This window comes from Apis laboriosa, unplaced genomic scaffold (assembly GCF_014066325.1).
Source record: "Apis laboriosa isolate Shangri-la unplaced genomic scaffold, ASM1406632v1 scaffold25_cov139, whole genome shotgun sequence".
Lineage (NCBI taxonomy): Eukaryota > Metazoa > Arthropoda > Insecta > Hymenoptera > Apidae > Apis > Apis laboriosa.
The window spans coordinates 2,859,337-2,878,215 of record NW_025222552.1 but is presented as its reverse complement, the minus strand read 5'-3'; the positions used below and the strand labels follow the sequence as shown (position 1 = coordinate 2,878,215).

At 20.2% G+C, this 18,879-nt stretch overlaps 1 protein-coding gene across 6 annotated transcripts in view; it reads left to right on the top strand.

Annotated features, from left to right (window-relative positions):
* LOC122713573 (caskin-1) overlaps positions 1–18,879 on the top strand; it is a 90,223-nt gene that overhangs the window by 69,431 nt on the left and 1,913 nt on the right. For 5 of the 6 annotated variants that reach the window (XM_043934152.1, XM_043934151.1, XM_043934154.1 and 2 more), the window contains 5 exons: positions 8,128–8,406; positions 9,770–10,093; positions 10,939–11,276; positions 12,213–12,599; positions 13,524–13,973. In XM_043934152.1, the coding sequence (XP_043790087.1) occupies positions 8,128–8,406; positions 9,770–10,093; positions 10,939–11,276; positions 12,213–12,599; positions 13,524–13,973 (1,778 nt within the window). The remainder of the gene's footprint in view (positions 1–8,127; positions 8,407–9,769; positions 10,094–10,938; positions 11,277–12,212; positions 12,600–13,523; positions 13,974–18,879) is intronic. The other variant, XM_043934150.1, reaches the window with a different exon arrangement.

Here is an 18,879-nt window from a genome sequence, read left to right as displayed (position 1 = left end):
TATCTAATACAATTGTTTGTGTAATTTAATAAATAAACTTTAATTAATTTAATTTTTTAATTTAATTTTTGTATACTGTATTTCATTTTAGTCTTTAAATTCAATTCTTCAAAAATGTTTTACGAATAATATTTTGTATAAAAAAATTACATATCACGTAGATTAACTTAATAAAATAATAAACTATAAAATGCAACACATTAACACGTTGACTGTCACGCGTGTTTCTAACGAAATTTCCTTCAAGCCATGCGCGCCGCTGTATCAAGTGTACTCCAGTATTTGTACCGATATTTTAGTAATGCGAATCTGATGGTCGCAAGAATGATGTCTCGCATCATTTATTTCTATCATTACTGTTCGCAGAATTTGAACTATTGATAATAGTAATTGGATTAACAATAGTATTGAATAGTAGTTGAATAGTATTGAATAGTAATTTAGTATATTTTGGATATTTTAATTTGGATAATTTGGATTATAATTTGGATAATATGACTGTCGAATGCCCTTCGACTAGTCATAACAAATGTACTTCTTAGTTGTGAATTGTATATAAATTATTCGTGTGACTTGTCTATTAGAGACCAGAGTCCCTCATATTGTCACAGCAGGTAATCATGCCTGATGGTCAGAGCATGATATGTTCATAAACTATCTAATCGTTGTATCGTTGTATGTGAAACTCGTAATATTCCAAAATTAAAAGATTTAGAGAATTATTAGCTGCAAAATTGTTAGAATTATCTGAAAATAGAATAAAACCTTGTAAAAATCTTCAACGGAGTTAACATAATATCAGAAAAATAATTTGGTATAAGTATTAGACTGCATGCAAATTATGTTATTCAGATAAAAGACGGACCAATCAAACGCACAAAGGAATTTAAAAAAGACAACAACTTTTTGTCCAAATTGTCCGGATCAATCTCAACTTTGTATAGAATGTTTTAAAATTTTAAATTCAAAATAATTTTTTTAATAAATTATTTTTTTATTATTTTTATAACAATTTAATAGTTTTATTACACTTTGCAGAATATCTTTTCAAATACCTACGAAAATCGTTCATAAGTAGTCAAATAAACGTCACCCGAATATGGCTGACGCGGCAGTCAACATGTTAAATATAGCATATAAATTTCATAATTATTTATTATTTAATCTGTGGATATTTTTTTTCATTATTTATTACATTGAAAATAATTCATTACAGATAACTATTTAAAAATAATAAATAATTATTTAATAATTATTTAATTTGATTTTTTATTTATTTTTTCATTTATATAGTTTTCAATATATGAATATTTCATATTTAAATAAAATATTATAATTTATATTATATCTTTAATTTATTTTTTGAATATTCTCAATGCGATAGAAATGTTAAATAAGATTACGTAATTACAAATTTTAAAATTAATATTTATTTTATTTATTTTATTCGAGTTATACAGCTTCAGTTTTTTAATTTCGATGATCATCACTTATAGCAAACAAAATCGGATAGATTGATTTTATAATTGGTTTGATGATTATGTTGTTTGATGATTATATGTTGATTCTATTATATCTTTGAATTCCTTCGATATGCATCCGATTGTTTAACATGCGCATTATCGATCGTTTCTATGCTATGTTCAAAGTGTTTCGTTTCAATTTCATTTTATTCAAATTTCGATATGGTTATATTTCTATATTTTTTCCATCTTATGAATACTAAATTATTGCAAACCAGAATTGAATACTAGAAATGAAAATTAAAAATAACAAATAAAAAAATTAAATAATTTCATTGAATAAATTACAAAAATGTTTCTAAAATTCTAAAATTTTATTTTAAAAATAAATTAATTCTAAATAATTTATTTGACAAATGTTTTATTATAATTAAAAAACAAATAAATAATTAAATGTTCCATAGAAAAAATCAAATCAAAATTAAAAAGTGTGAAAAAAAAATTTCTGGATTTAAAAATTAAAAAAAACGAGTTTTTATTAATAATTAGAGAATGATAATTTCACGTAAGAAAACTATAAAAAAATATGGTTTATATATATATTATATTCATAATGAAATCATATTATATTGAATTTATTTAATATATATTATATTTAAATATTAAACAAAATAACAAATGTTAAAATAATTTAAATATTTATATTAAATATTATTCAAATAAATATTAAAATAAAATAACAGAGCATAAGTAATAAAATTAAATAAAATAAAAATATAATTTAATAAAATAATTAACTAATTAATTCTTTTATATTCTATAACTACTAATTAATAATTATTCTTTCTATAAGTAATAATTAATAATTATTTATAACTAATAATTATTAATTATAAAATAAATAATAATTAATAATAAATAATAATCTAGTCTAATCTAAATAAAACAATCCACTTTTATCTATTCAATTAAAAGATCATATACATGTTTGTAATATATTTCATACATATTTTATATGATATGAAAAATAATTTTATGAAATAAAATTCTAATTATGAATATAAGATAATATTATAATATATTCTATTCCTTATGTTTTTGAAGATATAAATATATAAGATATAATGACATAAAGTATTTATATTTACTTTCTCTTTAACGATTGCAAATATCAATTTACTTTTCTTTTTTTTTTTATTTAAGATATATGAAAAGATTATTATCTAAAATACATGAATAATTTGAAAAAAAAGTATAAAGAAATAAAATATCTTCTCATGTTTTTTAAATGCAAAAATGTAATCATTAATTTCTTATTTTTTGAATAGCTTTTATTGAAATAAAATGATTATTAAACTAAAATACATATTTTATTTATTAAATATTCAAAATTATGTTATTATTGCATATACATAATTTTAATCGAGAAATGTTTATGAAATATCGCGCGTTCTCATATTCCAGTTCATATATTCACAGAAAGCAATATAATTAAAAAAAATTGTAACAAAAGATATAAAGAATGTAAGGAAATATTATTATTATAAAATAATATTGGAATTGAACAATATTGATTATATAATAAGTAATATTATATAATGATTATATAATGAGTATAAAAATATTATAGTATAAAAAAATTTGAATTTATATATCAAAAATTAAACTATTACTTATTGATGAAAAACAATAGTAGCTATATAAATTTCTGATTTGAAGGATTTTGTGGAAGGATTCGTCTTTGTATTCTTAATTATCTTGCAACATTTTTAGTTGCGTAGTTGCGATTGTTTAAAAAAAAAAATAATACATTGACACATGTAGTTTTCGATTGTTTGATATATTATTATTACTTATAATAAAACATTTAAAGAATTAATTCAATAATATTTAATCTTCATGACTTAATCGCAATAAAACCTTTAAAGAATTTACCTTATATTTAAATATCTTTAAATCTTACATGTAATATTTATATATAGCTTTTTTAATTTATATAATTAAATGCATTATATAATTTATATAATTAATTAATAAATTACATTTATGCTAAAAAAAGATATCAATAATCCTAGATAACATTATCTTTCCTTTCAAATCAAAGTATATAAAATGGGTATATATGTATTATAGATAAGTATAAAGATATAAAAAAAATTACAGCGTGATTTTACATCTTTGAATCATGAAGTTATCTGTAAATAAAAATACATATAAAAATGAAATTCAAGATCAAATTTTTTTTGTAATGTATTTTACTTATCACAAAGATAAAAATTTTTAAAGATTAAAATTTTGGATAATTCAATCTCTTGAAAAAAAAAATATTAAATTTTCATTAGTTTTCGAATTTATAATTTATTTATAATTTGCTACATTTTTTGATCAGAAGAACAAAAATTTATTATGACACATAGATGTCTATAATATATATCTATATGTCATATATTTCTCTCTCCCATTTCAATTTTTTCTTTTTTTTTTTTCTCGCTATATAAAGAACACTAAATTACATTTCTAAAAGTTTTTGTACATTGAAACATATTTATGTGTGTGTGTGTATATATATATATATATATATATATATGTGTGAACCATTAATTTAAATTCATCGCTTGAATTGATGCCTACATATGTTTCAATATGTTCATAAAGATTTTTAGAAATTGGATTTCAATGATGTTTAAGTGGCGAGCAAGAAAAAGAAAAATATTTTAAGAAGTTTTGTCGAAAATGTAATTAAAAAGTATTATCAAGTGCAGAAGTAAAACAAAAACGAATTCGAAGATACTTCAATCATGATAAATATCTCTTTTCGAATATATTTAATTTTTCTTTTTCTCGATATATTTTCGTTCCATTATTTTTGAGTGAAGAAAAGAATTATTATTATCAAACTGCTGATATTTAATAATAATATCTGCTGATATTATATATGATCATATATAAATCATATAGAATCCTTTTTTCCGATATTGCCTGATATATCGTTTGGTGTGTTACAATGGAATATATAATAGATTAGATATAATAGATCTAGGATATCACAATCTATATATCACAATAAATGCTATTTTTGTTGCATTTTGATCAAAAAATGTAAACAAATTATGAATAAATTATGAATTCGAAAACTAATGAAAAACTATGAAAATTTAATATTTTTTTTTTCAAAATATTGAATTACAATCCATAATTCTCTTAAAATTTTTTATCTTTGTGATGATTTTGAATTTCAATATCAATTTTTACACAGTCGTTTATTTACATATTTTTATCAATTCAGACATAGAATCATGCTATAATATATATAATATATAATATAATATTTTTTATATTTATTTTTTATATATCTTATATTTAAATTAGATCTTACATGGAAATGTCACATATATGACAAAATAAAACAAACCGCATCGAAAGAAAAAAAATATACTTGATTTATCAGAATAAAATTTTTACTAAAATTAAAACAAATTTTTTTTATATATTTTATAAATAATTATTAAGCCGATCTAGACTTAGGATGTGTGACAGCTAAAACTCACATAATTGAATTTGCAATCCATTATATTCAGAATAGAAAAAGATCATTTTTATCATAAGATTAATTCATCAAATATATTAATTAAATAATAAAATATATTTAAGTTTATTTTCATATCATATTAAAACTTTCTCAATATATACTATTAAAAATATTTATTATTATTATTTTATCCAGAATTTTTAAACAAAATATTTATGTTTAATGAAATATATAAATAAATATGTTTAATAAATATATAAATAAATATGTTTAATGAAATTAAACATAATTTAATTATATTTATTATATTTAAATTATATGTAATTTATATTTAATTATATTACACAGGTAAAAATGATATGAGAAGAAAATAATTATTTAACATTTATATCATTTATATAATAATAAAATATGTAAAATATATCTAAAATATTTTATATAAAAATATATATTTATATAAAAATTTATAATTATAATAAATTTATATATAAATTTATAATAATTATATATAAATATATATAATTATATATAAATATATATAATTTTACAATTATAATTAGAATGGGAAATCGATTAAAAAGTAATGAACTTTTATTTATATTTTTAAAAAAAATGAGATGAGTATTCACAATCAGTTTATAGTTACATATCTCATAACATTGATGCTACATACAATCTTGAACAAATATCACTTAGAATGAAATTCGATATATATTCAATGTCAACAAAGTACAAGCAACTTTGAAATCGTTATCACAAAAAATGCAATGATTTTATTTTGAATATCATCACATATGATGTGTGATACAGTTGAATTTATGATGTATGAACAGTTGAATTTATCATGATCCAAAAGTAAAAATACAGAATATAGAATAAAAATCTTTTTATTCAAAAAATATTTTGAAGTCAGCGAATTCAAGTTTTTTAATTAAATATTACATATAGATCTCAATTTGAAATTTTTTTTTATTAACTTTATTATGTGAAAATTTCTTAATTATTACATTGAAATAATAAAATATTTGAAATCCCATTTATAACATCCTTTTTTAAGATTCTATCAATTAAAATAATTAATTTTATATAAATTTTTTCTTACATATATTTTAATTAGATTATTCAAAGAAAACTAGCATGGAAATTAATAATTAATTATAAATATCTAATTTTTAATTATAAAATCTGATCTTTAAGTCATATTTTAAGAATTTCGATTAAAATAGATATATATAATAAATTCCAATCTGAAATCTTTTTTTAAATTTTATTATTATTATAATATATTTCAAATAATTTATTCATAAAAATTTATTCATAATTTTTATTCATAAAAATTTAATTATTAATTACAAGAAATTTTTTATAGGAACTTTTTTATTTTATATATGTATTTTTATAATAAATTATTATTAAAAATGAATCAAGATTTTTCGAATTTATTCTTGATCCAATACAATCATATTGCGAGCTTAAATTACTCAAGTAACCTACTTTGAACGCTTTCTCTGATGTATAACTTTAACGAATTGTAACTTGAGGATAGAAAACATTGATAAAATTTAATAGTAATATTTCTTTATTATCCATTGTATTAATGTAAATTAATGTAAATTCTTAGTTAATTATTTTAAAAAATATCTTTTATGTAAAATGATTTATTATATTAAATATATTATTAAATAATATACACATTATTTCTTCTAATTCTACTTTAAAATAAATTTTTTAATAAGTTAGTTTTTAATTTTTAAAATATTTGCAAGATGTTCAAAATTTTATAAATATTTATTTGTAACATATAAAATAGATCACTTAATATAATTATTTTTATTTTTTTTCCATTGTGAATTAGTGAATAAATCATTATTTTTTTTAAATTTAAATTAGTATTATAGATTATACAATTTCGAAAGACTTTAAAGATGTTTATATTCGATTTTTTTATTTTTTTTAAAGACAATTTTTTTCAAATTATATTCGATTTTATTATATATATATAATCTTATATATATATAATAATTCTTTTTTATTAAATTAAAACAAGTATTTTTTTGATTTTGTTGAATTTCTGATAAATATAAAAAATTATAAAGTCATATGTAAATAAATTAAAGATATTCTTGTATAAAAAGAAGAAATTAATACTATTTAACGAAAAATATCAAAAATTAAATGTTAGCATCTTAGGATTTCTCAACAATTCTTATTTCTTTTAAATATGAATTATAATAATTATAAAAATAATAATTTTTATGTTAATTTATTTAATAATAAATGATATTAAAAAAAAGAAAAAAATATTGTTCAATTAATACAAGATAATAAATAAAAATATAGCTTTTAGAATTGTATACTCGCACATATTGTATAGTAAGTACATATTAATAGAGAAGTATATAATTCATAAGCAATAATATTATATTCAATTATATTCAATTATATTCAATAACATTGAATTCCTTAATATAAAGGAATTATATAAAATTTTATTCAAATTTTGAGAAATTTGAGGATAATTGACTTTATTATTTTTTTTTTTAAATTAGATATTAATTATTCAAAACTTAATTTCAGAACAGATTAGCTTCAGTTCTATTTTTTGAATTGAATATTTAGTAATAATATCTTTTTGTTTTATGTTATATTATTTATATTTTGTATTTAATATACAAAAATATTTATTAAAGTTAAGTATCTACATTTAGAATGTTAAATTTTAGAAAATCTGAGATAATTTCTAGTAATAGTTCTTGTTTTGATCTTTATATAAATTTTCAGAGTTTGGAATTATAAATAGTTTGGAATCATATTTTTTAATATCGCATCATTTATAATAAACAAAATTTTAATTGATTAATTAATAACAATAATTAAGATACTCATATTACATGATTCATACTCTACTTGAACTTATCTTTATTGTTTTCTTTTTTATATATATGTATTTTTATGAATAAGATATCTCATTGTATTTTATAGTTCTTCTTAACAGTTAAACTTTTAAGTGCTTTTTGAAATACCATATAATTTTCATAAATGCAATTAAATTTATAAAAAGTATTGTATATAACGTTGATGACAATAAGGTATATCATATTGAATAATGAACTAACAAAATGAATTTGTGTGCAGTTGGCGGCATGAATCGGCCGTCCAAAGCTGTGACCCAAGCGAAGAAAGTGGCACCACCAGCTGTACCCGATGTATTTCGACATTCTGGTTCTTCCTTCGGTTCTGCTGGATACGCAAGTAGTGAAGATAGTTGTTTCCTGCCCGGTAGTGGACCAGGCGGAACAACTGATGAAAGTTCTTACGGTGTGCCATCTGGGAAAAGTCCGGGGCCTATTTTTACTCATCCTGGGTTTGCCTTTCCAGCAGTTGTTGGCAAATATGCCCATGCTGAGGATCAAGGTGTGATGCTCATTGAATTACTGTTTTATTAAAACTGATAATATGCTTACACATTGATTATATGCTGTATTGATTCTAATAATTTGTTATTTATTTATTATCATTTATTCATCTTCAGACTATATTTTTATTCATGTCTTATTTCAAGCACATATATTTTCTTTTTTTTCGAGTTTTATTTATAATATAAGTCATAAGTTTATTTCTAAAAGATATATTTATTAACAAAAGTTAAAAAACAAATTAATTATTTGCGATTATATTTATATTTTTCATTTTCTAAATGAAATGAATAGATTGAACCTAAAAATAACATAAGAAGATAACAATTCATATATCAATAAATAATAAGTTTTTCGATTATACATAAAAAGTAAAAATAATAAATATAAACAAATTTGAGAAAGATTAGTTTATTTTTTATCTTTTATCAATAAGAGTATATTTCAATTATTAATGATTACTTTGATTGNATATATATATATATATATATATATATATATATATATATTAATAAATAAATATTTTTCTTTCTTTTCGTTAGATATTTTATTTGCAAGATAAATATTTTTATATAAACATTTGTTATTAAAATTTATTGTTTTTTTTTAAGAAATAAAATGAATCATTTTTAATGATTATAATAAAGCTATTTTATTATTTTATTATTTAATATTTAATTTTTTTTATATTAATATTTAATTTAATATTTTATTATAACAAAGCTTATTATAACAATATTAAATATATTTTAATACGAATATATTCTAATTTAAAATGAATGTATAAAGATGAATTTAATGAAATTTGAATAAAATTTAAAATAAAAAGCAAACAATTATTAATATTTTTATATTTTTTATAATTTTAAATTTTAATTTTTTTATATTTATTAATATTAACAATCAGAGGATTTGATATTGATACAATTACTGTTTTGTTTGAATTTATTAAAAATAATTATTACATAATTTTATTTAATTGAAATAATTTAATTAAAATTAAGAAAAAAAATAATTTCTATTTTCTTTTTTTTAAGATCAGAAATAAATGCTCTGTTCATTATAAAAAGTGATTTCATTTCATTTTTTATTTAATTTATAAACTTTTATTTAACTTAAACTTATTAATTTTTTAATATTAAAATTTATTAAAACAAGATAAATTATTAATATTTATAAATTATTATTATTATTATTATAAAAAACTAATATAAAATTAATATTGGACTTTGAACTTCCGATATTATTTAAAATATTTAGCAAAATATAATTTTTTTCAATTTAATGTACAATTGTATATATTTTTTGTATTAATTAATTATTTATATTCTTTGTTAATTATTTGTATATATTTCTTTTAGGAATCGATATGACTCAAAGTCCTGGAAGAGATAGCCCAGGTAGTTCAGGATCAGGTTCAGGTTCCAGACATTCTACCGCTTCATTAGATTCTGGAAGAGCTTCTGGATATCATTTAGGTCCTAGAGGACCTGGTGCTCTTGCTTCATCTCCCAGATGTTCTATAAGTTCACTTGGCAGTCATCCCGATAGACCAGCGGATCTTGACGTTGTGCATGCTTGGTTGACTGAACTCCAATTCGAGGAATACTTTCCTTTGTTTGCTTCCGCTGGTTATGATTTAGCTACTATTACACGTATGACTCCAGAAGATTTGACAGCAATAGGCAAGTTTAGCAATTTATTTTTAATCAACTTTTAAATTTATAAGACGAATTAAAAAAAAATACATTTTTCAAATAATGTAATTTAGATTTACAGATATATATATGTAAAACAAATTTTATGTATGCTAAAATATATTTAAAAAATAGATATGATGTAAATGAATTGAAAAATATAAGAGGCATAAATTTTCTATTTTTTTTTAAGATTACTATTTTTAAAGTTTTTTAAAACAATGAAATTGAATGAACATATTAATAAACACAGTGTATTATATGATTTATATTATTGTAATTTATATAATTATTTCCAATATCATTTATTTCCAATGTCATTTATAAAGAATAATAAAGAGAATAAAATCTTATATATATTATTATATTATTATATTATTATATATATATTAATTAAATGAATGAGAAATGAAATTTTGAAAATTTTTTTATTATAAATCTAATCTAATCTAATCTATTGATCTAATTTTTATTGTTTGTTTGCTAGGAATTGTTATATATAGATAAATAAATATAAATTTTTGATTTTAATTATGGATATTTTTTAAATAAAAATTTTATATTTCTAAATTAAATATATCTTATATATTCTTTTTTTATGCTCAAGATTAAAAAAATTATTTAATATTTTTATTTTTCATAATTTATTTTATGCATACTAAATTCTATATATTATATAATTCTAATATTATATAAAAGTATATAATATATATCATGTATAAATTATATTATGTATAAATTTATACATATGTAACATAAATACTAACTAAATTATTAATTAAAAATTAAATATATAATTATAAATTTATATTTAAAACTCTGTATATTTACAGGAATTAAGAAACCTAATCATCGAAAACGCTTGAAAGCAGAAATAGATAATTTAAATATAGGAGATGGTTTACCAGAGCATATTCCTGGTTCATTAGAAGAATGGCTTAGACTTCTACGACTCGAAGAATATCTTGGAGCTCTTCACCAACAGGGTATGCGTTCAGTAGAAGATGTAACAACTCTCACTTGGGAAGATCTCGAAGATATTGGTATTGTGCGTCTCGGCCATCAGAAAAAATTATTATTGGCAATTAAAAGAGTTAAAGATATTCGCGCTGGTAAACGTATACAGCCCCTTGATCTCGCACGATTACCACCACATCCTGGACAAACACAGGTAAATTAACAACAAAACGATTAAAAAAAATAATTAAATTATAATAATAAAAAAAATAAAATAATAAATTAAATAAATTAAATAAATTAAAATAATAAAAATAATAAATTAAAATATTTAATTAACATATTTAATTAACATAAAAAGAATTATGAACTTTTAAAAAAAATAAATAAAAAAGAGAGCTCATAATATTCATCAAATTAAACAAAAACTTTTTTTTTAGTCAGCATACAGCTTAAAAGAAAATTAAATATTATAAATCATACATGTTATGATATAAATTTTATTCAAATTTTATTCAAATTAAGAATTATTAGAATAAAATTGCATTTATTAACTATTGTAATGTATGCAATTATCACGTTTTTACACACGAAATCCTTAATTTTCTAAAATTATTAAATATATTTTAAAAATATTTTAAAAATTAATTTTACAAATCGAAAAGTTAATATACAAAATTTTTATTTAAAGCTTATTTATATTATAAACAGCTGAAATTTACAAGATAATAGAGAAAACATTTCGTCACATCAACGTCTTGCTCTATCTTTGTCTTATTTAATCCAACGCGAATTAAATTGCTTATAATAATAATATAATAATAATATAACTTAATAATAAGCTTTAACCAATATTTTTATATATTAACTTTTGTGTTTAATTTCTAAAATTGAATTTTTTAAATGTTCCATATTATATACTAACAATCTTGTATATACTCTCCTTGTATATATTCTCTAAATAAATTTTATAATTTAATATGTTCACATAAAACGATATGGTTCATAACTTTAAAAATATTAATCTTGATATTCAAATCGATCAAAATAGTTTAATAGTAAAATATTTCTCAATGTTTGTAAAATCGTTTTTTTTTATCAATTATTTTAATCTTAATATCTTAGTATTCCATTTCAATTTTATTTTCAGGATGTAGTTATTCAACGAGGAGGTCCTGATTTGCCATCTCCTGATGAGGATTGTTCCTCACCTGTTTTGAGGTCTTTCCAAAGAGGAGGAAATGATACAACATCTGGAGCTACGTGGAGAAGTATGTATGCAGCTTTACCAGCAGATTATAATATTGTTGGTCGAACTGGTTCACGAGGAAAATCTTTAGAAAGCTTAGAGGATGCACCTCTTGGATATCCTCCATCACCAGCACCTTCTGCACATCCACAACCAATTGAATGGCGTCCACGTAGTTTTGAAGATGGCGACCTAACTCCTACAAATGATACTTCCGTAGTGGATGCAGGTGGAGGAACTCTTCCACGACCAAGACATTGTCTTGTTCGTCCACGACCAGTAGCAAAGGTACAAAATATCATTTTAAATATATGTACAAAATAGAATATAATTTATAATTCAATTGAAAAGAAAATGACTCTTAAAAGTAAATAATTAAAAATTATTAAATAAAATGAAATTTTAGATTCTATTTATTTCTAAAAAATTTATTTAAATTTTTAAGATAAGATTAAAAAAAAGTCATTCATAATAAATATTTGCAAAAATTATAAAATAATTTTAAATTTACAAATTTATAAAAATTTTAATATGTAATCTTTCATATTGAATGACATAATAAACATTGTTTCCTTTTTTTATTAACATATTTTTGCTGCAATTTTAAGTTTTATATTAATTATGCATTTTTATTTATGTTTTTCTATTAATATGATTTAAGTTTTGAAAATTACTGAGAAAAATTTATCTATTATTTTAACTAATGGATTCCAAATAATATAAACAATGCACTGTTCAAAAAATTAGAAACTCAAAACATGTTATTAAAAATTTACATCTATAATTAGATACAAAAAAAAGCATAATTATGTATCATATTAAAACAAGATAATTAGTTTTAGTAATTATGTATTTTTTAATAAAATAAATAAAATATTTTTTTCTTATAAATATTTTTTTTAATATCATATAGACATCATAAATATTTATAAATATTTATTTAGTAAAGAATCATAATCGTAATTGCACATATACACAATAATTAATATAATTATATATTTGTTTATATATTTTTATTATATTTATTAAAAATATTTATTCAAAAATATTCAAAATAATTATAATTTTCAAAATTTTTCATAATTCTTTCTAAATCTTAAAAATAATGAAAAATTATACATTTTATTCATTTAAAAATTTATTTTAATTAAATCATTAATTTTATAAAATAATATCTGTTATTTATAAAATTATATTGTTCTTTAATTATAGGTCACTGCAACTCCAGGACAATTTAAGTCATTACCAAGAGATTTCGATAATAAATATCAATTGACTTATGGACTTGAAAGTAGTCCACATTTTCCAAAACGTTGTCCTCCATCTCCTCCAAGACGTCAAAGTTCCAGAGATAATAATGCTTCTGGTGTAGGTGTTGGAGGATCAGGAGTTGGCGATGTTGTGATAGATTGTAGCGGACCAGTTCCAACTACTTCTTGCGAGGAACATATACATCATCATCAACATCATCATTTGATTCATCATCCTTCTCCTCCACCACCCGCACCCGCACCAGTTCCATCGACTCCGCCACAAATAAATCGACCATCTTCTTCTATGTCTCGTTCTTGGGGTAGCGTCAGCGTCAATGTTAATGAAGAACATGAATTAATAGCTTCTCTTGCATTGCAGCATCGTAATGGTTCTGATGCCAGTTTTAAGGTAATTTATTCTATAATTTTTTCTATAATTTTAATAACTAAAAATTTTATAATGAACTTTGTTAATAGAATTACTTTTAAATTTGAAAAAAAAATTTATATGATATATGAATTTTTAAAAATTTAAAGATCAAAGAAATTAAATTTTGTTATATTATAAAAAATTCATGTATTAATATATTATAAGATATTTTTTAAAAGATTAACTGAAGATCAAAACAAAGATAAAATTTACAAAAATACCGATTAAGATTTGTTTATTAAATTATAAATATTTTAAATTTGCATTTTATGAAATAGACTAATATTATGATAGAGATAAAAAAAATCTACTATTTTCATCTCGCTTCTTCTAATGCAAATTTTATTGCATTATAATTTGAAAAATAAATCTTTCAAAGATGTTCCATGAATATATAGTGAGTATAAAAAGTATTCGTCAGTTTAAATAAAACTGTTTAAATATATAATCTGTTAGGATAAATTAATAATTTTAATCTTTTTATTGGTTGATAATATTTACAAATATATTATAATGTATGTTAAATTTCGAACAACTTGAAAATGTTAAATTATTGCTTAGCAATATTAATTGTAACGATTCCATTTTCATTAAAATATTCAAATACTTATTTTTAAAATAAAAAATATATAGTAATTTCGGTCTTACAATATTATTATTGCTATGGACAATATTATTGCTTATGTATTAAGATTTTTAATTAGTAATTTAATTCTAATTAATAGTAGTAGTGGCGAATCATTAATGATATAAATACAATACAACTATTATATCTATTCAAATTTCATTCAATATTATTATTAAAATATAGCAAAGATTAATTAACGAATTATAAATGTTTTAAGTTTATATTATATAGATTTATATAAATAATTATATTTATCTATATATAATATATATATATTATCTATATAATATATATAGATTTATATAGATATTTATATAGATAGTGAAATCGAATGAAAAAACATTTTGCAATATCATTATAGCAAAGCCCCTCAATGAAAGTAAATACACTGATATTTTTTTATATATAATTGATTATTTCAAGTGAATTTTAGTATAAAATAATATATAATATACATATTGTTATTGTTGTATTTTTATTTAACAAACACTTATCTTGAATAAGTTTTAATAAATTCCAGAATACTAACACATATACCATTTTATTTACATCTATAGGTAAATCACTATGGTACAAACATATTATTTAATCCATAAATTCATAGCTGAATTGTTATATGATTACATTTAATCTGCTTACTTAACGAAATTTATAGCAAACATCAAAACATATTCCCATAAGATTTCAGATTAAAAAGATTGAATGTATTTTTTTTTATATATAACTTGCTTATCTTCACATGTATAAAAAATTTACTGATGATATTTGAATTATAAATCATAAATCATAATTTGAAAATCATAAATCAATTGAAGTGAATTAATTGAAAAATTTTTGTTTCTTTTATTTGAATGCAATATTTGTTATTCAGATATGAGATTAAATAGAAAAAAATAATGTTGAAATTCAATATCTATATTTTAATTATATTATATTAATGTCACTATAAATCTTATATCCATTAAAAAAATCATATAAGCATTGCATTTCTTTTTTTCATGTTACTATTCTATATTAGATATTTTGTTTTATTCACTATTCACTATTCATTATTTACTATTAATTTCTTTAAATATAGATTAAATAAAATTAAATTATATTATAGATTAATATATATTATAAATTATAGATTATATATATTATAAATTATAGATTAAATAAAAAATTAGAAAATTAAAATATAGATTAAATAAAATTATTTCGATTATTAATTATTATATAATTTAATTTTATAATTATTTAATTAAAATTATTTAATTAAAATTATATTTTAAACAAATATTCAAATATGTATTATTTCATTAAACTGTGTAAACTCCGCGGTATAACTATTAAAATAGCATTGCAAATAATTGAATGCTAATCGTATTAGAAAAAGAGATTTGATAAAAACAAAAAATGAAATAGTAATATTCGAAATCGAATATTATGTTTATGTGTAATTAATATAATAGGAAAATTTAGCTCAATAATTTTTTCCGTTGCTAAGATAGTATTCGTAACATTCGTGTAACACATATCAGAAATAAATGTGTAAAAAAAAAAATAGTAAATTTGTAATATTTAATCGAGCATAAAAAAAACAATTGCAATATATATGTATTTTTTATAGATATGTGATTTTAATATGTAATATTGATTTATAAGTGATAAGTGATATCCAAATCGACTATTATTTTTTTCTGAATAAGAATAAGAAATATTGAATGCAAATGAAATAAAGAAATAAAGATAAAGATTTGTCAGTAATTTGATTGAATCTGAAATTCAAATTCATTCAAGTATTATTACTATTTTTTTATACATATGAAAATAATTAAAAAAGCAATTGTGCATAAAAAACATTCAACTTTTCTGAAATCTTATAGAAATATATTTTCATTTGTTTCTATGGATTTTGGTAAATACAGCAGGTTGAATAAAATACAATGATTCATTTATGATTTTAAATGAAATATTGTATATAATCATTCTTTCTAAATATTGTGGAATTTGTTATACATATAATTCGAAGTTATTCTCTTAAATAATAAGTTACATAAATTTTAATTTGCATAATTTAATTTGCATAATTTTTTTAAACAATATAAAAATGTTGCATAGTTACATTTATGTTATTGCATAGTTACATTTATGTTATTGCATAGTTACATTTATGTTATTGCATAATTAAATTATGTTATATTATATTTATATACATTGTATATTATCTTACACTGAAATTTATTTGAAATAATCAATTGTATATAAAAAAATATCAGTTTATTTTCATCAAGGACTCCGCTACGTAAACAATATTGCAATATAGTATTGTCGTGCAGCTGAGCGTTCTCACTCTTTTGCTGTCTCACACTATCTAATACAAAAAAAATGTTTATAACTCGTTGCAAATATAAATACATGCCTTAACAAACATGTGTATATGAACTTTTTTCATTGTTTTGATATCTAAAATTCATCCTTCAAAAGTATTCCACATTATACCCGTATATATATATAGGCGATGTAAATCCAAAATTTTGTCATTAAGAGATTTATTAATAATAGGATTATTTTTAATTTTTTGTAAGTGCAAAAAATTGAAACTTCATATTAATTACTGATTGCCAATGATGTTTGTATATAGTTAATAAGTGATGGTTGCACATTTATAATTCAATAATATCGAAAATTTTTTACAAATAATTTGAAAATTAAAATCGATGTAAAGAAAAATGTTGCACAAAATATTTTTCACGATATATTTCACGCAGATTAATTAATTTATTATATAAAAAAATTATTATATAAAAAATTAAAAAAAATAAAATTCAATAGTTATTTTGTATTCAATTTATTATTTTTTTATAAAGTTCTGGAAAAGAAATCATTTATTTTATACCCGTAATAAATATTTTGAGATCAAATCTAAAAATATAAAAATATATATTCCTTTAATTAGCTTTATTCTTTAATCATTTAAAGAACTAAAAATAGATAAATAAACAATTCACAATTGTTATATAGTTGTTTTATTTTACTTATAATAAGAAAAATTGAGTAAAATAGAAAGACATTAAATATATTTTTAGTATTCAAATATGCTTAGTTTTAGAAGTAATATGTAATATTAGGGTGTCCCATAAGTTTCTTTCACACTATGCTAGGAATGATTTTAACTTGCTATTTTTATATGAACATACAGGTTTATTTATTAGCCATTTATGGCAGAATCGTCCTAGAGCTCTTTTAAAGTATTAGAGTGTTCCATAAATTTCTATCGCACTGTTAGGAATGACTTTAACTGGTTATTTTTATGAACATGCAGACTTATTTATTAGCTGTTTATGACATCGGTTTCAGTCATCCTAGAGTTCTTTTAAAGTACGTTTCATTGGTGACACAGTCTCTTAAAAATTTTTTCTACACTGTACACATTCAATATGAATAATCAAAGAAAGTATTTGTGACATGTTATGCTTTATTGCTTTAAAAAAGGTAATAATGCAAATGATATTGTAGACGAGATTTGTACTGTACTGTTTACGGGAATGATATTACAATTATTACGATCCGCAATTGATTTAAAAGATTTAGAGGTGGCAATTTTGACTTAAAAAATGAAGATTGCAGCGGTTTGTTCCGCAACGACGAATACGGACTTTATGAAAACCATGCTCGTTGAAAATCCGCGATATAATGTGCAAGAGATAAAAGATGCCATTAATATTTCCAGGAAAACGGTAGATAATTACCTGACCAAGATAGGATATGTCGATCGATGAAATTTGGATTCCACAGCTATTGATAGAGACCGATTTTATGAACCGCATCTCTTGTCAACAATAAAGCATAACGTGTGATTTTCTTCTCTAGTGATATGAAAGAGATCTTTTTTCAAAGAGGCTTGTCACTGGAAACGAAATTTGAATTTTGCATCAAAATGTGCATCGAAAAAGTATTTGATTTAAGGACAATAAAGCTTCAATTGTTGTGTAGGTTGGATTTCATCCGAAGAAAATTCTTTTATCCATTTAGTGGGATTTGAAAGGTGAACTCCACATGAGCTCCTTTCTCAAGGTGAAATCATCAATTTTGGAAAATATTGCAATTAGTTTGATAAATTGAAACATGCCATAGCAAAAAAACGGCCAAAATTGGCGAACCGACGAGGCCATTTGGACAATGCAAAACCGCATGTTGCATTGATTGTTACAGTTTGTTACAGTTTGATTGGGACATTCTATCGCATTTTCTATACTTCCCAGATTTTGCTCT